Here is a 22374-nt window from a genome sequence, read left to right as displayed (position 1 = left end):
CATCGAACTACCTATTACAATTTTATTAACGTGGAGTTACCGAGTTATGGGGTCCTAAGAGCTTTTGCGCGCGACTGTACATGGAGGTGTTCGAGTGTGAGAAATGTTCGCAAAGTGCATAGGCTTTGTCGCGTAGGAAAAATGGGATTGACTATCTCCGTGGAAGTTCATGGCGCGGAACTTGCACGCGACCGGACAGATCACGGTGTTGCGAACGTGTTTCGTGTCCCTAATGTTCCTCGAGCGCGGCGGTTACGAGAACGATGCTATTTTCACGGCGTTATGCCGATAGTGTGTAATTGCTGGCAGCACGGGTTCGGATATTTAGGTTACCCCGTAAATCACTGGCCCCACCCACGCGCACAAGCTGTCGGTGGGTCAGGTCAGCGAAGCAGGTTAACTACCACCTATCGCCCGTTCTTCCAGATACGATGAATGCGAGTAATGCCAGTCTTCTCGCTGATATTACGGCGAATTGTTCTGGCAATCGTGTTTTAGTGGAAGCAGCCCTACTTCTTCATTAAAGGCTTTGATCGCCAGGGTGCTATCAAGCTATTAAGCTTCTTCTGGTGGCTTTCCAGCCACCACTGTGTGCTCGTGTCCTCAAAAGCAACAGAGATATTCGAGCTTTCAACCATAAGCTCCACTGGCATCTTTTAGTTCCACCCATACACTTCTGACGTGGCAAACCAAGTGCCGCGTAGCCAGATCAAACGTATCTAAGGAATATGAGACGCTGACCGTCCCCCGAAGTGTTTCCATACGGTCGTTTAGCTGTCACGAACGTGGGACTTGGAAAGAGAAAGCGATCGACACTTGGGGGTGTCATAAATTAGACCTTTGGCGGCTGGGGCGCGGAAAGGCACTCCTGAATGTATCGTTGACGACCCACGGTTGCTTCCTCGTCGAAAATTCTACGTTTACCATTTGAACTTTATTTTCTACGCTTCGTATTCTACAAGAATACTAAAATTATACGATGCATAGCTTGAAATTCACTTGCAAGTAACCCTTCATTTTCCACTAGCCACCTACCAGCGTCAGGGTAGAATGTATCTCCATCCAAGTCCTTTAGGAATTTGAAGAAAGAGGCCATCAGACATGCCTGGAACCTGCCCCGAAATATACGACCCTGCAACACAGTTAACCCCCTCGTCTGAACCCTTAACGGCCCCAGACAACGCCAGCCAGAAATCTCGTTTGCTAGGTACGCGGAACTGGGTCGACAGCGGCCTCCACGAACCGTGACCCGGTTTCCGATTACGTTTTCGAGCCATTACGTTTCCTGTTCCGTTCGCCGTCGACGTGCACCGTCTAATCACTGGTTTCATTGGCCGCGACGAGGAGGCAGCGCGAAACGATCCGTTCCAGCTCGTTTAGCGTTACTTCAATCTCGGTTCTCCTTACAGCGGATTAACGTGGCTTGGTCCGCGGCAGAAAATTATGTTGACAAACGCCGCCGGCTTAGCTGCGCGCCGGAATGCCTGCCGCGTCGACACTGTTTAGAATCTAATTAGACTAACGCGTTTTAGCCCGCTCTTGGGCGCAGCCTGCGTCTCCAGTCGCTCATCTTCCGACGAACTTGCTGGCCGCAGAGTTGATGATTGATAAGTGTCTTCAATGATATTTCCTCGGGATTGCAAATGGCAAGTGGCACTTGTGTAGTGGATCTGTGTCGCGACTTGGCAGTGTGTTTCTTGTGAATGGATTTCCTACGTGGTTCCTTTCTTTGGGGATGCATTGAGATATTCGTGACGCGAGAGGAAATAGAAACTTTCGTACGAGGTGATGAAGAAGCTAGCGAACCACTTGCCCTTGAATACAAGTGCAAAGTTGTTCCCCGGAATAGTTGCATCCAGGTACTTTTAAAATATCTTGAGAATGATGGAAATCGATTTTATCGTTCCCCTTAAGTCCCTTTTCGTGGGCGTGCCACTCCGCGCGCTTACAGTTCAAGTAGATACTATTATGGTGAGCTGTGGCCAAGGCACAGCAATTTTCACGCCAATCTCGCGTCCTCGAGCGAAAAGAACAAGCCAAGTTTTGCCTTCGTGCTTCTCGCGGCGCATCGTATGAATTTCTATCGTGCATTATCCGTATGAGTTAAGCAATGCCCGAATCGGTGGTCGTAAAAAGTTTCCTGCGCCAGAGAAAGTGGCTAGACTTTGGTCGTTGGAGAATGGCCAAACCGTGGCATTGTTCTTCGCGCAGGGAATGGCAGCGATGAAGTTCGACTAACATTATTGGCGGCGTGGGCTTCGTATACGCAGCACCGTTTCTAATTATTTCAACGATACCTGTGCTTTACGTTTATTCCTCTCGCGCCCGTAACTTGTGGCATTAGTAACGTTGTTCTCGAAATAGGAGCGTGTTTTGTAATACTTCTTGTCAGAGGATTAAGAGTTAATTTCATTTTATTTGTAATAATTAGTATTATGTAATTGTTAGTATTATGTTCTTACGGTTAGGCTTATTAACAGTTTCTACTGTGTCCCGCCTTGACTCTTATCTTACTTTCTCTATATCTATTATATCTTCCACTTAATAATTAATAAAGTCGTGGTAATAATAATAATAATTTACCATCTTTGCAACTACTTGCACGATGGTATGTAAAGCAATGCAGTGAAGATATCTTTTGGCTTGTGGTAGTAGATTGAAACCACATTTACTGTAAATGAGAAAGGGTTTAAAAGTACCTAGACGGATTTTTTTTTTAAATTTTGCCCTTATTCAAACGTTATGGTAACGCATGAGGAGCTCGTAATATCGACTCATCGCGTGCTGGGTTTTTCAACGATGGAACCAAGTTCCAGAATAGGAGTTGTAACTACTTGTAACTTCAGAATATCCATAGCTTTTATATTGAATGCGTTTTCCCTAGCCAGGGTAATAAAAGGTTACAATTCTGATCGAAATAAGATTACTTCGAATGTCGCGCACTATGGCGCTAGCGCACCTGCTGCTTCCCTAATCTATAAAGGTCGCAGCTACCGGAGTTAAGCTGCGTCGATATCAGAGAGCACGATTGTCTGAAATAATCCAGGAATTTTTTAATATCCTCCAATTCGTTAACCACTCCTTTCCACACCAGTAACGATCTTTATCCACGAGTATTTCCTGCTGATTCACTGTCGATCTTTAATGGATTGCTTCGCCCCCCTTTCCCGTGAAAGCTGCGTAACCGACATTCGCAGAGATCCCTCTTGTAATAGCTGGCGCAGTATTGGCGATATTACGAATCCATTATCGCGTTATACATATTCCCTTTGCTCATCGCGATCATCCTTTTTCACTGTCGAGACCGAGCCAGCGTAAACGATTTTTCGCTGAAACGAATTTAAAGGAAAATGCAAATCCCAGTGTTGATCTTCTCTTTTTTATTGCTGATCCATTCGTTTCGGCTAGAAGGTTACTGCGAGTGTTTGTTGCAGCCTTGTTTGTTCCTTGTAAGTTTCGTGCAACCGTGTGTTTTCGAGGGAAATAGAAGCATTAAAGTTAAAGTACCTGCGCTCTAAATTTTAGCATTCTATTTCTTAGTTTGTGGAATCTAATATGCAGTACTGCACCTAGTGTATTTTCCGGGTTGCATTATGTGGATCGCCGGGTACGCAAAACTTTCACGTATACAGGAAATCGACAGGAAATTGGAATCCCCGAAAAGCGGATTCCGACTTCGAAACTTGAGGCGAGTGTCGCTGACAGAGGGGGGTCTTATTACTGCGAAACGCGTCGGTGCAGTTTTCGTGCGATCTTGGATACATAAATTCTGCCATTACTAGGCGACGTATAACGATTCACTTTATTCCCGTGGATAAATCAGTATTATATAACAACCGTGGCCATAGGTATCATCCTTCCTTGAAGATGGTTTCCACGCGACGAACGCCACTGGAGTGTCGCGTAGCATACACTCGTCAATCTTTCCATATTACGGTGTTCGAATTGTCCTTTCTACGAAATAGAAGGAAAGCTGAGACTTCAAATCTGAACAGCTCCGAAGTACAAACGTCACGTTGAAAATTCAAAGTTGCGATATTCAATTTCAGAAAAATAGTAATTGTAATATATTCTTTATAATTCCAGCTTTATCCTATTTTTTTTCTTTGTTTTCAGCTCTGAATCGAGAAATACCTTTCCTCTTTGAATTAAACTTCCACTTCCCATAAATATCACACACCCCCAGTTAACCCTTCGTGGCCACGCCTTGTAATCACAAATTGCTCACATTGGTAATTAATGAGTTACCATTTTCACATTTTTTAATCTCTTAACTCTAACGGTCTTTTTCCAGAAATGTAAATTATGATATGATGAAATTTGTAGTCGAAAAAGTAGTTGTTGAAAAAAAGCGATTATTCTTTTTAAAATTCGCCAAAGTTTAAATTTTTAATATTAACATTTAGAAACTTACAGAAATATTGACAAAGACATATACTTCTGGAAGAAAATTGCCCCGAGTGCGAAACCTCGTGTGACCACGAAGGATTAATCACAACAAACTCAGGCAAACTCATTTTTCACAAAAATAACAGCCTATCTTTGTCGCACCAAGGTAATACACGAAATTGAATCATAAACAAACCAACAGACAAGGAGACGCAAGGTGCAGCCGTGTGCTGCTATTAACCTCGCCCAAAGACGGCAACCGCGAGCGTTACGTTCGCACAGAGCAGCGCAATTCCATCCAGCACAATATCACGGTCTGAAAGAATCGCGTCCCAAAGGGATTAAATTAGCGGGGGGGAACTCAATAAAAAGGTTCCCTCGCGGGGAGGGAGGGCCACCGATCTTCCCATCGAGATAAGCCGGCGTCGCGGGTAATCTCGTGGGCGATTTTGAAGCTGGAATTCGGAGAATCGGTGGCTCGCTCTCCTTCTCCTGCGCACGCCGCTGGCTCCACGGAATTGCAGGAATTGCCCTGGCCGCTTAAGCCCGCCGAGATTGCTTCCTGTTTCCCGCGCGACACGTACTTATTTCGCGGAAAGAACGACCGCGCGATAACTGCGCCGATGGGCTCGAGCGGTTGATTCCGAAAGGAGCGAAGACGAAAATGGTACCTGCGCCAAGGGAGGGTTGGATGGGCGGTTGGTTGGCGCGGGTGGAGAAGCGACGTCTCCGAGGTGGCAGGAATAGACGTTTCCTGGTGGCGTCGGTAAGAGAAAAGCGGCCGAGAGGCTTGCTGCAAATGGCGTGGATTAGATAGCTTCCCGGAGACGAATCCGCGCCCCCTTCGTTCCGCGGGCTGGCGACGAATTCCTTTTCAGTATTACGCTCGTCAGGGAATATGGAGACGTTCCTCCTGGCTGGATGCTGAGATGTGTTTGGTCTTGTTGTCTTTTATGCGACGTCTGCGCCGCGCTGCTTCATGCACACCTGCCCTGTGCATCCAGCGAGATGCCAACGTCTTCGATATACGCTCTCCTACTGTGCTATCTAGTAATGGAGGGCGGTGACGATCGTTCCGCGGTTGCTCCGAACCCTTTCATGCAGAAGATCGTGCCGGAGTTCAGGGTGGCGTGCAGGAACGTGAAATAAATGGTTTGACGCGTAATGATGTTACGTGGCTTTGGTAGGTTGGTTTCTGAGTGCTTGGTGTAGATAAATCATTGCTGCCATTGATACTTTTAGGGTGGTTCATTGTACGACTGATTCGATGTGAAAGTATATAGGGACGGTAGACTTCTAGTTTTGCAGTTTTAAGTACCTGCTGCAAACTGCAGATATAGTCAGAGACTGAGGGGCATTTTAAACGATTCCTGTCTGGTACTGTTTTATAAATATTTAAGTCGCTTATAATGCTGCTGCTGCTGCTCGTCTTCTTTAGAATTGGAACGGGAAAATGGATAAATGAAGGGATGAAAAAGTTTGAAAGATCCTTACAGTTTCAGGGCTAATACTCGTTTGTGAAAGGTATTCGAACGCTCGCTGCAGCTTCTCGGTTAATTAACAAAGTTTTTCATGGGTAACTGGTACGGAACGAGGGGAAAGAACGAAGCAGAAGAATCGCAACAGGAGGAGGTTATCCTTGTCGCGGATGCCAGAGACGAGCAGTAGCTTTTGGCAAATAACGTGGCTTAGCTAGCTTCGTGCCAGAGATCCCGAAGAATTACCGTGCCCTCCTTTATGTCGAGCAGGGAACGTGACGAAGTGTCTCTGCACCTTCCCTAATCACGCGCAACGTGCAAAATATCATGGCTCACCTCCGATTATGTCAGCTCCGCGACAAAATTTCGACAATGTCTATTAAAAAAAATAAAACACGGTGTGCAATGGCGTAACAGAAGGCTCTGCTTCTAAAAAAATTAGTACAAGTAAAATTTTAAAGGAGCATAGAACCCTCCATTGCCCATATCTAAACACAGAAGACATTCGCAATTATTCGAAAGCAGCTTTGGCCTCGGTGGACGTAGCGGCCAATACGATGAAGCCGATCCTCGAGCCAAGAAGCATCCAGACTGCTTTCCACAGTTTTTCAAGCCGAGTTGGACGCAAGGTGATCCGTTGATTTGAAAAAAAAATAGCATTGCTTTTGCATAAACCTTGTCGCGGCACCGTGCTACCCAATTGGACTTGTCGGAATCGAGTTTCCGTTTCGATCAACGGTTATCGGTTTCCACCTCTGTTTCCTTCGACGGGCATTCCGGAGGCAGCCTCGAGAATCGCACCGTAAAATGTATTCGCGGCAGGCAATTTTCGAATGTCCGCCATTCAGCTGGACGTGGCGCCGAAGCTACGGTTATTCCGTTCGGCCGAGCTGTTGCTAGCAGCTCGATTTCCATTCGGGAGAAATCGGCCGGAAGGTCGCGAGGGTTAAATTAGCCGCGCGGAATGAAACACGACGGGTAGCTGGGAATTCGGCTACTCCATCCGCCGTCGCGTCGAAATAGAGGATCAGGCTCTATAGGCGACCTGAAAAGGGGGTCCTGGGTGCCTGGGAAATCGTGGCACGGTCCGCCAGTAGGCGAAGCTATGTAAGAATGCAAGTGAAAATTGTAAAACAGGTCGTACAATTTCCGAGGAAAGTGACTGTGAGTCTGCTAATAAGATCAGAGAAATTCATAACAGGTACTCATGAAAATACAAAAGTATATAATTGGAATTTAGGAATATTTACTTTGCCTTCTCTGTTTCATTCTGGAATGCCCCGATATTCTCCGTGGGGTTGCACAAGCACCATAAACTGAAATGAAAGTACAACGTACATAACTGATCCATCGCCCACAGTCCTACGATTCTCCCACTTGTTCCCCAGATCACCCAGTCCACATCTCCAACAGTACGGGAGTCGGAAGATGGCAAATCATCCATGCTTATGTTCTGTGCTGGAGCACGATTGTCCTCGGTCGGCCAGGAAGGGAAGAAAGAATCGGAGGAGCGAAAGTGGCAGGGGACAAAGCCAAAAGGACAGGCCCGTTGAGAGAGGCGAACAGGGAGAAACAGATGTGCAAGGGACCGTCGAGGATAGGTTGCTTAGGTAGCGGGGTTTCTCGTAATTTCCCGAGGGTAAAGGCAGAGAAACGTGCCGGTGTGTCCCGTCGTCCTTTTCGTCCTCGCGCCGCCTCCGTCGTCGTGGACGGAGCCGCTAATCTCTCGAGTTGCACCGCCACGAGTCCAGCTACAGAAACGTGGAAATGGAAAGTTCTCGCGATGGGTCGACGTCATTGCCGGTCGCCGGGAAGGAAAGAGCCTCCCCTCTCGGTCGACTCTCGATAATCTTGTCCACACCGCCTCGTTTTTCGTTTTATATCCGAAGCCACGGCCGCAGAGCTCCTCAATGGCGCTCGAATCGATCGTCGACTGTAAAATCGAGAACGCGCTCGGTGATAATGGACCCGGCTCCAGGCTAGATGGGATCCTTTGTGTGCCTCCCGAGCTGTGGTCCTGATAGGATCGCTAATAACTCCTACCCTCTGTCACCAACCATCCTTACAAACCACAACCAGCAACTGTTTAACGCCAATTTTATAAGTACGCCCCTCATCGCAGGAATTAAATGGCCTTATAGCGACTCAAGATTAGACCGTTTACAAAGCATCCTTTGAGCTTCGACTCGAGGCTGCCTGCTGCAACTGGACATTCAGAGCCTTCAAACACCCCGCACGGTAGGACGTTTCCTAGATCTGCATCCTTCAGGCTTTGCAAGCGGACAGCATTCGCGAACACTGAATTCCCTGGCCCCCGATCATAGAGACCATTCCTTTTCGTTTAAGGAGTTTTGTACGGTACGTGGTAAGTAACTAGCGTCGCAGACTTTGCGATAGCCTTGGAAAGCCCGTTTCAGAGGATCACGTCGAGGGAATGGCTGAGTTTTCTATTTCCGCGGGTTTATCGGGGCCATGGATAAAGATACGTGTCGCATTCGCCGCAGGATCCTCTCGACACGCGGGTCAGGACCGCTATAATCGTCCCTCTGACGTCCCCGTGGTATCAAATAACGGCGGCGCGATAAATAACCGCGCGATCCTCCTCGAGATCACGATACCGCTCGAAAACGTCACCGGCACGTGAGCGTGTCCCCATCGAAATCCAGATGAAAGCACTTGGCCGCGACGCGATGCACGCCCGCCTTTATTTATGACAGATTTACAAAATTGGAAAAACCACCTCGACCCGCCCGGCGCCCCTGGGCTCTCGCCCTATTCCTGTAACGGCCCGATCGACCTCTGCTTCCACCATCGCCCCCGCAGAATTCGAATTTATGTCCGTCCGATCTGTCAAGGGTGGCTCTTATTGCCTGCACGCGCTCCAGTTCTGCTGAATCGGGGCAAATTAAGATACGACCTGAAATCCACTGGGTGCTTTTCGCGTGGACGAAATTCTTGGGCAGAGAGGATTTGGAAGGACAATGATAGTAGTGAGGCTTGCTTATGGAATTGCAGGGTTTTCGAAAGTAGCGTAAGAATTAGTCTTTTTATTGATGGGCTTGTATGAGTGAGTTGATGAAATATTTACTGTCTCTATAATATAAGTTTTAAGTAAAAATACTTAAATTGTATTATGGGACGAGAAGACCTTGTAACATTTTATAGTTTATTTTAATTAAGTATAAATTTAATTGATATAAATTATTTTGTTGGAAGGATATTTAAATTTATTAAACTTTAAGAAATTATAACCAATAATTTATACATATATATGTAAGTTATTATTATTATTATTATTACTGAACAGGTATATTACCCTTTAGTTTACAATGGTAAGTATTACAAAAGGATACTTATAAAAAACTTAGTTGAATAAAGAAGTACTATGCAAATTTTACCGTGAATGGAGCGTGATAGGTGTTAATTTTTCATAGTTATGATATGATCAGTGTTGATTCACTAGGGAGTGTTCATTCACTGAACAAGTCACCCTATAAACTAAAATTAACGTGGAGTAGGTACCGTACGACCAAAAATTTATTTTTAAATGTGACGAACGGGGTGAAACATTATCGACAACTGTGAGATAAAGATTTTTTAACCCAAGTTGGACCATAGGCTAGACAGACGTTCGCACTTAAATCCTCGAGTGATTAATGAATAAAAGAGTCAGATAGATCTAACCCAAAACTATTAAAAAGTAACACAAGACACCACTCTCAAGACCTACGTGTATACCTTCCAAGCCCTGCGTTCACCCCCCAGATAAAGGCAGCGGCGTCTAGCCACTGTCGAGCCTCCGTCCGAGATTAAAAAGGGATGCACTAACGACATTAGCATGAAAAAAGCGGAATCGCCCGTCGAGGAGGAGATTGCCCGCGTAATATCGCGCTCTCGTGGAGATGGCGAGTTTCGAGTACGTCATGCTCGCTGAAGAGGCATCGAGCGAGGAAAGGTAGAGCCTGGCCTGGCCGGCGGCAAAACGAGAAGTAACATGTAAAAGAGCCTTCCGGGTAGAATGAAGCTCGGTGAAACGGACGAGGAGGAAGGGGACAGGTGTTCGAAGCTCTTGGTAAATTACTCGTCGCGGCGAGGTCGGCTTCAGGAGAGCGGAGACAAGAGCTTGTCGATCGTAGACGCCTTCTATACCTGGATAAGTCGGTGGCTGTTACACCGTCTACCTACCAGTCACTAATTTGCTTTCCCCCATCCTCGCCACCCGTTTGCATTAAAGCTCAATCGCTCGGCGAACGACGGCTAATAACGGCGGCGAGCGATTCGATTTCTCGCGGCCCGTTTCCCTTTTTGTCTTCCCACCACTTTCCATCCTTCCCCTTGGATTTATTACGCCAGCTTCGCGTCTATCGGCGACGTCGCGTTGTGTCGGTAATGCCGCTGGTTTTCCCACGGAATCGAATCTCGAGTGGTTCCGAATGCTCCCTGGCGATGGTGGCATTCAACGGCTCGATGCAAGGAAAAGCTATTCAGAATCGTAATTGCGTTATTAACGTCCAATCCTTTTTTCGCTCGCCACGAAGCCGATTGGAAGTGTTCCCTAGGCTTGTAATTAGCTTACGAAATTGATTAGGATTAATTGGAACTCTTACGGGCCAGGGTTCAAAGCTGCACAAACTACTTTCCCTTCAAACCCATGTTCCTTACCATTTTCTCATCATTCCGCTCCGTTACATTAAGTCTCCTACACCCATCTATCAAAGCGAGTGCACGCGATACCCATGAACTGCCTTCGTTTAAACACCCAGTGTTATACATGCTCCTGATAAAGATAAATTGAACTCCCTTAAGCTTCGTAGATGAGACATTCCCGCGTCGAACGGTACTCCGCGCTGGAGAGCACTCTTCCACCGTGATCCTCAGCCTTCCTTTTCTTCCTCGGTCCTCCGCGTCCTTTAATCTCTAGCTGCAGCGAACGGCCGTTACGCGTTATACCCTGTGTACTCCATTCCCCCGCAGTGGCTTATCCCTTCTGATAATTAACGCAGCGCCCGATACTATTTATATGTGATAGGAAACTCGGGCGCTCGGCTTAGCCTGTAGCCCAGGCTGCTACAACGGCTCGGCACCATGGCGTAATTTCGTCGGGGCGCACGCCAGTGCTTCCAATTACCGCGAAATCGTATTAATCCCCGCGAAAATCCCGTGTCGAGGTGATAAACGCGCCCCGACGCGGCCACCAACGGGATTAGACGGCCACGCCACCTGCGGCGAAGATACCCCGTTTACACGGGCCCCCGACACCTCCGAGGAAAAAGTTTCGCAAGGAACTGAACGGGGCCCGGCCGCCTACGCTGATCCTTGTTGGCTGAGAACGTGTTCTTTTGGCTGGCAACCCTCGTTGCATCCTCGTGCAACCGCCCTTTTTTGCTCGTTCGCTGGATTACTTCTTCTATTTTGGGTGGTTGGCGGTGGCGCGAGTTTTGGTAATTGAATTTCTTGGTGGGGGTTGTTAAATGTGTATAAAAGTACGCGGAGGTTCGGTAGTGTTGGTTAACTCCATCGTTGGACGTGTAGTGGATTGGGATCTTCATAGTTAGCTGACTGAGGGTGCAGGGATCGTTGTAATAGATTGCAATGATGGAGGATCCTTCGTGAAATATTTGGTACTCCAGGTTATATCATGAGTAAGGGATATTGTTTGCGAGTCGGTAGTCAGCAGCTGGAAAGAGGAAGGTCGTATGTTCAGGGTGTAAAAAAAAATTGTATGTCATGGCTTACACAGGATCGGTGGAGATTTTTGTTAAAAAAGTGTGCCGCAAAGTTGATCTTGACCTCGAAATTCAAAATCCAATTTTGTTATTCTATTTTCGTCGGTTACTTGAAATATTCTTTGGGGCATAGTTCCTTTGACACATTTTCCCGTTTAGCGTGTCAAACACCTTACAATTAAAAAATTTGACCCTGAATTTCAAGGATCACTGGCGTGGAATGAAAATTAGTTTAAAAGGTGTCTACAAATTTATAAACGATGCCAGTAGTGTAGCCTTGAAATTGATTGAAACGGACGTACTGATGGTAAGAGTAGAGGCGTGCGGGTAATTAAAAAGCCCATTAAAAGCTTTCATACGCCTGAAATATTTAAACAAAAATTCAACGCACACGCGGTAAACCACCCTTTACTCTGATATTTCAATTTTCCCATACCGGCGATGTAAAAGCGAATGTTTCGAGGCTGTCGTGCCGTGCTGAAGAATTTTACACCCTAACCCAGGGTTGACGTTTTAATTTTCGTTACAAGCCCTCCCCTTTTCGGAGTCACCTGTACTCGAGAGGCAAAAAACGAAAAAATGTCCGAACCAGTCGTTTAATCTTGACGCACAGTGGACGTCTGCATGACGTGCTGGTAACGGAATCAACTTGTATAGAGAACATGCTATTCGGGGTCGTAAAACTTGCTCTGTTTGATTCCGGAAAAATTGCTGCTGGCATAAAAAGATGATATTTTTTGGGCAGTGACAGTTTTGAAAAGCCCATTGCGATGTGACGAAATTCGGGACACCCGTAAAAGCCTGTGAAAGGATAATCACGATTTTCGAAACGTGAAAACTCGGATGACGACGATGTCTGTTAGAACTCCCATGAAGATTAAACGATTCATCGAACCGCAACCCTTATTAAGTCGATTGCACGCGGGATACTGTTCCAAGTGCAAATGCGAGGTCCCCGATGGGTGGAACATAACGGGGAACACTAGGTACTTTACTGGGTCCGGTAGTCGAGCAGGTTAGCTTCGAAAATTATAGGGTTACGGTCGCTTGGAGATGGAGAACGAGGAAGGGTTGGAACGTCCACTCTGTGGGACATCTGTTTCGTTTCGCCGCCCTTTTCTGTCGCACCCCCCGCGGAAATGATCGTGAAAACAAACGTCGTGGTCGCTGCAGGTGCCGCAAGCTGGTTCTTGACGGCGGGAAAGAGTTATTGCCAGTCAACAGATCGTTTTTCATCATTATCTCTTCCCCATCTGCATGGCTGGGAGAATAAAGCGTCCGCGCGTTTCTCGAGCCTTTTGGTTGATAGATTGAGTGTACATCTGTGTGCAAATAGTTATGTCCTGTTTTTTCCTTCCTATTTTAAATTATTCCTCGTGCCAACTGTTGATTACAACCAAGGAAACTGACCTCATGTGGAAGTGGTTGCTTCTGTTGATTATTATTTCATACCTCGGAAAAGCTCGAAGTTTAGTCAGAGGTTTCTAAAATTTCTGCTCGATGAAAATGGACGATTTTTCGTACGCCTCGCAAGAACTCCTGATGTGGGTGCGAGTATTTTATTCGAACGTTTAACTACTTGGATTTCAAGTGACCTGGACCGAATATTAATCGAACGGTCGATTTGTAATCGAAACGCGATCTCGTTCCCCATCAACGTCAACAGTTTATTGGAATAACAGTTCATTCAGGAGCCAGAAGACAATCGCGGAAGCTCAACGGTCCTCGAATATTTGTTCGTGGTGGTGGCGCGTGCAGGAACGCTTCCCTCGTGGAAAATGTGGCCACTGTTGCGGCATACGCGCGTGAATTTCGTTCAGTTTAGAGTAGCTGGAACGGGAATAACGACCTTGATGTTTTACTAAGTGGTCTGGTCAATGTTTGCGCTTACACGTTCCACTGGGATCGGTTTCCAGCTTTTATTACTGCTCGCTCAGTTTCTTTCTCCAGCCGATTCGATCTTGCGAACTGATAAATTTGATTTGTACGCTTTGCTGCAGGGTTCCTTGTAAATCAGCTGCGCGAACGTGGACTTATCGTCGGCGATAAAATGTTGCAAATGCGATTAATAGCGGGTAGGACTGCAGGGGTCGAATGAAATCACGATTAGGGTGGAATTTATTTTCGTGCCAGAGATTCAAATGTGCATAAGCTGAGTGGAGATTTAATTTCTAAAGAATTTTTTAAAAAAAGGGTGTTAAGAGGGAACACTGTTTTCTAAAATAGCTATTAGCCTTAACCATGGACTTTCTGCTTTAATTTTTCTCTATCTGCAAACGGGAGAACGAGCATAAGTTATTCTGTCTCTAATATACCATACATCGAATTCTTTACATAAGGATTCATTCGTAGTTACTTGATACGTGAACTTCGCGTTAATCGATCATGGAAAAATATTTAACCGTTGATTGCAACAGTCTTGCAGAACCTACGGATCTATGGCATCCACAAACAAGTATCTTCCACTCCCATTTAGAGTTACCTAAACAGTAAAGTACCTGTACTACCAAAAGAACCAGACCTACAACCAAGAAAAGAACTATATCCCCCAAGTTTCTTCTAAACACTGACAGACGCACAACCACCCCTCGAGGGAGCAAAAGTAAAGAGCAAGGAAGCCCAGTTTTCTGCCTCTGTACGTAAAACGAAAAGCGAACAGAATATAGACCAAGGATGAAAATAGTTGGAAGCTAGTTAATGGTGAAAGTTGAAAAGCAAAAGACAAACGTGAACGCAACTGCAACGAACAGTCACGAAGGGAGCAGGGGGAAGAAACATCGACGAGGTGTAACGTTGCATACGACGTACGGTAACGCGTTTTCGATATTCTCCTTAGGATCGGCTACGTGATCGCCAGTGATCGAAGACTGACGCGAAACGCCGCCATTACATCTTTCGTCCCGATATCTCTGGGGAACATCGCCCGATTTCCTTCAATCCTCCCTCGTAACGACTGCTTCGTACGTCGACGTCGGCATCTGTTCCCGTAGAACATTGCGATCGGGATCGAGGATAATGGGTCTCAATGTTATCTCGAGGAAAACACGTCGGGGAGCAGAGGATCTCCAAAATGGCTGGAGTCGTATCAAAGAAAAAGCTCTGTGCGGTTGTTTTAGTTTTAGGACACATGTTTCTTTGGACTGTGTACCAGTTAAGTCACAAAACACGTGCATAAAGATGGCGAAGAATAGAAAATGGTTTCTAACACTCTCGGCTGTCGCACTGGGCCAAAATCACCCACAATTTAACTTTGAGGTGTAATATCTTTGAGGCATAATTTGAAAATGGTACTTCTTGCGTCATGTGAAAGTAATTTCATGTATTCTAATTTTATTTATTAAATTTTTATTTTTTTTATTAAAGTAGCATATCTCAAGAGTATAATCACAAATTTTTAGCTAAAAATATTAAAAATTAAAAAAGTTATGATTTTTTAAGTAGCAAAGCTTTTTCTGCAACACTTCTTTTGAAATTTGTTTCTTACATGATACTTTGAATATTAATTTCCAATGATGAGCATATATTCTACAATGTTCAAACTTTATCCCAGAATTTTTGCGACTTAATATAACAGATAGTTTTTAAACAGCAGCTGTTTGCAAATTGCCTGGGTGGAATCCATCCAGTGTGATAACTTATTAAAAAAAATAGGAGTGTCAACCGAAGGCTAATAACAGGGATATTCATCCAGATACCAAATACTTTCTAAATAATCTCATATTCTTATTAAGAGATCAATATTGGTGTCCCAACCCTTCGCCGTCATCTGTACCCTTTAATCCTTCAGATGTCCAATTCCCAGCCTGACAACCTCGCGGTTCAAGAAAGATACAATTACAGCCAGGGGAACGATGGAAATAGCAAGGAGAAGAAACAGGAAGGGGGCTTAATTTCTTTCCGTCGATTATAGGAGGGCCGTGGGCTATCAGAAACAAACTTGCCGCGCCGAAAAAAGCCGTCGTTTCTCAAAAAGATTGATCACCGGCCGTGCACGTTGTTCGGAAGAACGCTGGATAGGGGGGGCCAAGCAAGTGGGGGCTACGTTCGTTCGTGGAGCCGCGAAACCGCAAAAACGGACGTCGGCGTGCTTCACGGCAATATTGCAGCTGCACTTACTAGCAGCAGACGTTAGGCAGGCACCACCCCCGCGTAGACCAGCTTGGGGAATTCCTCGCGATAACGTTTGCCACGGGATAGAAGGGCCGAGCAATGGCGGGGAACGATGCCAACGGGGGAACAAATGGATCTTAGGAAGCCGCGTTACTTGCCACTGTAACCGTCCGATGGACTCCGAAGCGTTATCGCCGAGTGAGTTGCAAGTGCACTGAAACTTCATCGCAATCGTACGGTGCACGAACATGCCATGGTAAACGGGAGCATGCCTCTTCCTTTACATGCTTCTCGTTCATCGGTCATCGGCGCCAGAAACGTATTGCCTTTTGCAATTCGCGGGGCTCCCTGAATGGGTACACAAATTTGCGTTAATCTCTAGTTAACGTCGATGGGCGAATTGTTCTTGAACACCTGTTCCTGGGTTCACGAGTCTCAACACTCTAGCGCACTATCGTGTCCATTCTTATATATATATATATTTCTTGCGCGCAGAGTAAATCGAGAACTCAAGGAATACTTGTTTAGACGTCGAAGGATACCGCTGATTCTATTCATCAGTTATTCCTCGATCCATCTGCGAACCAGACCGCGAAGAATTTATTTCCCAGAGCTCCGCGTCGTTTCTATTTTATTCACTGTGCTACGGGAAGCTCGACAATAGAGATCTGTATCGAGGCGTCGATGATACATTAACGATAAATCTAACGGGGACAGAGGACCGGCCTAATGCACCGTATCGTTGAAGATGGATGAAGCCGTCGCGATAAGATGTACCAAATCCTGAAACATGGTTGTCATACGGAACGCGTTCCGTGGTCGATCGATTTAACGTGGAAACTCGAAGCAGTCGAACAGGCCGCGACATAAAACCGGGGAAAAGGGGTGAGCAGACCGAAGATTTCTTGGACGGTGTTCTAGAATCGAACTTTCGGTCGGCTCTTCGAGTTCCAATTAATGAGGACGCTAATTAAGGTGAATCGCAGGGAACGGTGACCCCGCAGTCCCATTATTCCGAGCGAAGAGCAGTTAGTAGATGATCAAAGAGCAGTGGGACGAAAAATTCCCGAGTTTACCCTTCATCGAAATTAATCACGGGAAACGACTGAACGGCTATCACAGATGTCTTCGTCGAACGATTTCGATGCTTTCACGAGACCCTCCATGGAAACGCTTTACGAGGGACAGAACCACGGTTCGTTAAAGCTCATTCAATGAGTCGATAGCTCCCTTTTTCCAGCATTGCTACGCGGTTGGTTTATAGTAGGCACTCCGAGCGAGTGAAGCTGAACAATCGATGCCTCGAAACTCTATCCTTTATCCACCTGAGACGCCACAAATTCATGTGTCTGCCTACTTGAACCTGGGGAAACGCAAGGACCATGTGAACACCATTCGAAACTGATCTACCAAAGCCCACATAGATCTTGCAAACACCTAGATATGCTAAAAAGATTGATGTCTGTTTCATTTAGAGTGCTGCGATTTCTTTAAAAATTAACTTCTTTGCAGTCGGCCTTGTAAAAAACAGTATTTGTTAATACATTTTAAGAAATTAATTTGCTGTTTGCTTTCGTGTGAAATCTGTTTAATTGGAAGTGGGTAGCGCAAATCACTGCAGCGAATGGCGGATTTGGAATCAGCCCCTATAACTGTATTATACAACTAATATTTTTAAATACCAAAATAAAGTATTATAGCCAAAGATGTTACATAATTAATACAAGGAATTACAGCTGCAATAATGTTAATGCGTTCTCGAACAAAAAATTCTAAAAGCACCTCAGCTTTTATGTTCCTCTAGGTGTATGTCCCCCCTTAAAACTTCAAACCCAGTGCAATCTAGGAAACCCTACCAAGCCAGGAATTCTCGCAATGCATCCACTACTACGTAACATCAAGCCGCGTTCGCCGTCCCAATTGGGACTTAAGACCAACCATAAAACAGCTCGACAACTTGATGCAACAGCGCAGCGCCGAGGTAACGCGGATTCTCGTCGGTTAATGGGGCGGCGCGTTTGACACGGTCAAGCCCCGGGGTGAGACTTAATTGAGGCGGACAACGTATCCGTCGATTTTACGAAGCACGTTAATCCTCGAATAATTTCCAGCGGTAGGAAACAAGCAAGCCGCTGCAGGAGGACTATTATTCGTCTGGCCGTAGCACGGGCGCAGCGGAGATTTAATTATGCACCCGTCGCGAGACACAGAGGCTGCCGCGCGCGCTGGGACCAAATCCCGCTGCTACGAAGCTCCCAGCTTCCATTGTCATTATCCTTCCGTTTGATCGTCGGACGATTAAACATTTCGTTCGTCTAATCCGCTTACAACGCCAACCTGACAGTGTGTAATTGCATCGGCTCGTAAACGAGCCCTCCCCGCCGCCGCCCCGTTGCACGCTCACGTATGCGTGGCCAACGCTGCATGATTGCATCCCTCCGCGCTCGCGTCTTGATTTACGGTGACGTGTGCCAGCCCCGCGCTTGCTTAAAAGTCTCCCGTGCTCGCGCAACCCAGCCAACCTTTTGGGGAAACTGACGCTCCCACCCGTCCCCTTCTTTTTCGGCATCCGTGCGGCAGAAAGCGGCGCGTTGGTTGCCTCACTATTTCCGCCTTTAATTCTCGAACGGAGGGAGGTATGAAAACGGTGGCTGGTGTTTCTGATTGCGCGTGTCGCCTAGTGACGAATGCGCTTTAGGAGGAAAATTCGCGGGGGTTACTGGTGGCATCTGTTACCTCAGAAAACAATCAGCGTGGAAGATTTTGGCGCGCCACTGGCGGAGTAGTGTAATCCCCGAATCCAATTTTGGGATTCCCACCACGTGTTTTCGGGGATCTTGGCCGGGCCCTCGCCAAAGGGAACCTCTTGGAGCGTGGAAATTCTCGTACGGAGGCGCTCGTACACCCCCATAAGGTGCCCTAATTCGATATACGATCAGAGATGAGCCAACCAGTCAAGCACCTCCTAGACTTGCCAGCGATTAAGAGGGTACCTTCCGTAAATTCCAAAGGGTAGGATCTACCCCGGGTTCCACCCAGACACTTGGAAACTTCCAGACCCTTGTGTGTGATCTAACTTTTCCCGCCCACTCCACCTTTATCTATCCATCCATCTTCCTCTCTATCGCTCCCTGTCCCTTTCCCCCGTGCATTTGTCTCCCCCCATCGCGACCCCTGTCGGCCGACGCCTTCGAGATAATTGCGGGGAAATATTATTCTTTTGGAGTGCAAACGGGCACGGTGACGTTATTAATGTCCCCGATAACGGGATCGCTTGGAATTTGTAGAGGCGTCAGGGAAACGGGCGTCGCATTATCAAGCCCGGGAAATGGATGTCAGAAAATCCCGCCATTTAAATAAAGACAAGGGGTCCGCTGCGCCCTCCCCGGAGACGGCAACCACCGTTCGAGTAGAACGTCTGGAGACATCACAAGTGTCGATTAGTGACGTATGGGATGCCAAGTGTTTGATGTCTAGCTTACGAGAGCTGTTCAGCTTTCGCCTGGGGCAAACAGCGGTGTTGAATTGCTTCGCACTGAAGCTGAATTAAAGAATGGCGCGAACTGCACGAGTTCGGAATGTAATTGAATTCGTTCGCGATGTTATAGTACGATATTCGCTGTTTTCGGAGCAAACTTTTAATGTTACGATGCGTGTTCAGTACTTCAGTCGGATGTTAAACGCCGGGGATATTTGAGGGACCTGCCGGGAACTTGGTCGAACATTGATTAAAGCGACAGAAGTTTTAAGTGAAAAATCTTAAATTAATGAGATCTTCGGGGGGGCGCGGGAGTGCCGGCGTTGCAAGTGCTTTAATCGCTTCCTCATTCGGCTGAGTGCTGAAACTTTTACTTTGACTAACTTCAGAAATGATAGAATTCTGCCCGGTGTATAGTTCTTTCTACTTGAGCGCGCGAAGATTCACGGGATTAACGCCTCGCAGCGACGGAGGATTTACATCCAAGTAATGCACAATTCATGAAACACCGTTTCGCGGAGACCATCCCTTTGTAACGGTCAAGTCCGAACGAAGAAAGTTGGGGCAAAAAGTCGTGCAGAATTTCGTGGTGTTTTAAACGATGCGTTATTCGTACACTTCGCACCCGTGTCGGATTAAACGAGTTTGAAATACTGCTTTTATTCGTGCACTTGCAGAGGAGGCGGAATTAATGTCTTGGATAAATTTGCTTTTCTTTCGTGCGTCGGGCTAGCTCAATCTGGCGTTCAGCATTCATGCTGAATCAACGGGAAAGGGTTCCGTTCCCGAGCAATTTGTTACAGCGTACTTGAACGGAGTACCTGCACTTTGTTTGCTGAGCAAGTGTAAGGTCTTACGTTCGTTTCTGGGATCGTATTATGCAGCAGAGCTGATGGGCCATTCTGAATTAAAAATGAGGGACTTGAGTAGAAACAGACTCAAATTTAAAAACTCCCTACACATTCAAATAGAAAGGTGCTCTATACATCAGACAAAGCAAGAAATTATCCCTCTCGCACAGTGCTTAGGATGGTAAATGTGAAAAGGTACCTAAGAATATGGAAATGAAATGTGTGTTTTTATAAATTGCCACAGGAAATCGTAGAAAAAATTCTCCATAAAGTGACAGGACGAGGAAAGGAAACAGTAAGAAAAGGGAGCGATGAGGGTGTCGGAGAAGACACGAAGCTGCTGTCAATAAAGTGAATACCCATAAAAAACTTCAAAAAAGTAAAAATATTACGCGAAGTACATGAAAAATTCGAGAACGAATCGGAGAAGACACGAAGCTGCTGTCAATTAATATGTCGTGTTTTCGGCGGCGCTAGGTGAATACCGACGGCTGATAATCTCATCGGGCGTTTCGTCATCCACGTAAACAAATGTCCCGTAAACCAGTGCCTAAATTTAATTTCGCCCCACCGACCGGGAAAATCAATTAAATGCTCGCGCGGATTCTAAATGCACATCGCCCCTCTATGTAAATCCGCCGGCGGAACGTTTGTTCGTTTCGAGCAAATTGCGCACAGTTACCGCCCGTTAACCTTCCTCCTCCCTTTTTTTTCCAACCTTTTCATCGTTGGATCCGCTGTCCTGAAAATTATTCGCCAGCATCGTCAAGCATAGTTACGTCGATTCGATTTCGGCCGCCTGTAATTAACAGCGCAACTAATTTCCTATTCTGTTGGACAAGTAGTCTGCGATTCGCTCGCCACGCTCAACAATGAATATACGATTCGAAATCGGTATGCATTTAATTTTAAGAATGCTTAGGAGATCGGTAACTCTGTGCTACTCAAAGAACAGAAGAGTTTCTGAGTGATCGTGAGTGAGGAGCAGAAGAATGGTACTTCGATGGAAATTATATAGCTTCGTGGGTGAACACCAAGCAATGACGAGTGAGTGGAGGTGGTGTAGCTACATATGTGAGACGATTGGTTAGAGTGAGAGAATTTGGAAGGACAGCAAGCAACCAGACGACGTATTCCTAGCGAACAGAGTCTTCAGGTAAGAGCACTGTGACGAACCACATGGCAGTTCCCTCAGAACCTCGGGACCGAAATCGTGTTCCTTTAAAATCGTCCTAGCCGGTAATCGAATCTAACATACACGTGTTCGCGCGAGAGGCTTCCGTGAAAACGACTTTACTTCCTCGGGATGGCGGAAGAACAGCTCGTGGCCCCAGTGGATTTGATTTTGTACAGGACAAAGGAAAGTGTTGGTTAGGATACTGGATGAGAGAGGGAAAAATGGTGCGAGGTGTAGAAACGTAATAAAGCCGATATGGTTCGGGGCAGCGTGGTGGAGGGTGGACAGATTGGAAAGTAACCGAAGGACCAAAAACGAATCGAACAACAGCGGGGGAAAGATGAAAAGGAATGGGAGAAAGAAGCCCGCCACAGGGGGAAAGGGAACACGCCGCGGAGCTGGCAAATTGAAGCTCGCGTAAGTGGAAAGCCAATTTGGAGTTTCTTGTTGCGAAAATAAGATCGCGGAAGAATTATCGGGTATCGTGATGGCCGCAGCACGCGCTTCCGCTGGAGCCTGTTCGAACGGCGAGGAACGTATCAGGGAAATGAAATAAAAGCTCTAGCCGACAGCTCGCTGTTGGGATCACACTTGAAAATTGCATTTACCTCAACACCTATCGAAGCTAATCGTTACTGAGCCCTTTTACTCTATTTCCCTCGATTCACTTTATGGACTTGCAGGGAAATTCAAATTGTTCTCAGAAATTGGTAACTTGGAAGATCCTTCTCAATATTAAAATCTACTATTTGATATCAGCACTCTGCTGAGCACTAGAACAAAATATCATTAGGTGATGTCAGTACTCTAATGAGTGCTAGAAATAGATATCAGTACTATTTGATATCACTGCTCTACTGAGCATTACAACTATAAATATCATTACAATTTTGATATCAGTACACTACTCAGAACTAGAACTAGATATCATTACTATTTGATATCAGCATCATTTAATATTTACCAGCAATCTTACAACCAGCCCTTTCGATATCCACCTGTTTCAAGCGAGGGGAAGGTTCGCTAGCAAATGACCGAAGGAATGGGCGCGTTGTAAACAGCTAAAGGAAAGGATTTAGCTGCCTTTTTCCCCCATCGAGTTGCAGGCTCGCCGTTTGAATATGTGGCCTCTGGAAGAGGATGAGAGACCGTAGCCTGTTTATCT

At 46.2% G+C, this 22374-nt stretch overlaps 2 protein-coding genes across 5 annotated transcripts in view; one reads left to right on the top strand and one right to left on the bottom strand.

The window, feature by feature from the left end:
* LOC143376550 (uncharacterized) overlaps positions 1-7311 on the bottom strand; it is a 41600-nt gene extending 34289 nt beyond the window's left edge. The window contains 1 exon segment of the mRNA XM_076827029.1: positions 7118-7311. Coding sequence (XP_076683144.1) covers positions 7118-7311 — 194 coding nt within the window.
* Positions 1-22374, top strand: part of Fas1 (fasciclin 1 Fas1 domain-containing) — a 276409-nt gene that overhangs the window by 129744 nt on the left and 124291 nt on the right. The gene's annotated exons all lie outside the window — the stretch shown is intronic.

This window comes from Andrena cerasifolii, chromosome 14 (genome assembly GCF_050908995.1).
Source record: "Andrena cerasifolii isolate SP2316 chromosome 14, iyAndCera1_principal, whole genome shotgun sequence".
NCBI classification, from domain to species: domain Eukaryota; kingdom Metazoa; phylum Arthropoda; class Insecta; order Hymenoptera; family Andrenidae; genus Andrena; species Andrena cerasifolii.
The sequence above is the reverse complement of the archived record's forward strand: the minus strand, read 5'-3'. Positions and strand labels throughout refer to the sequence as shown.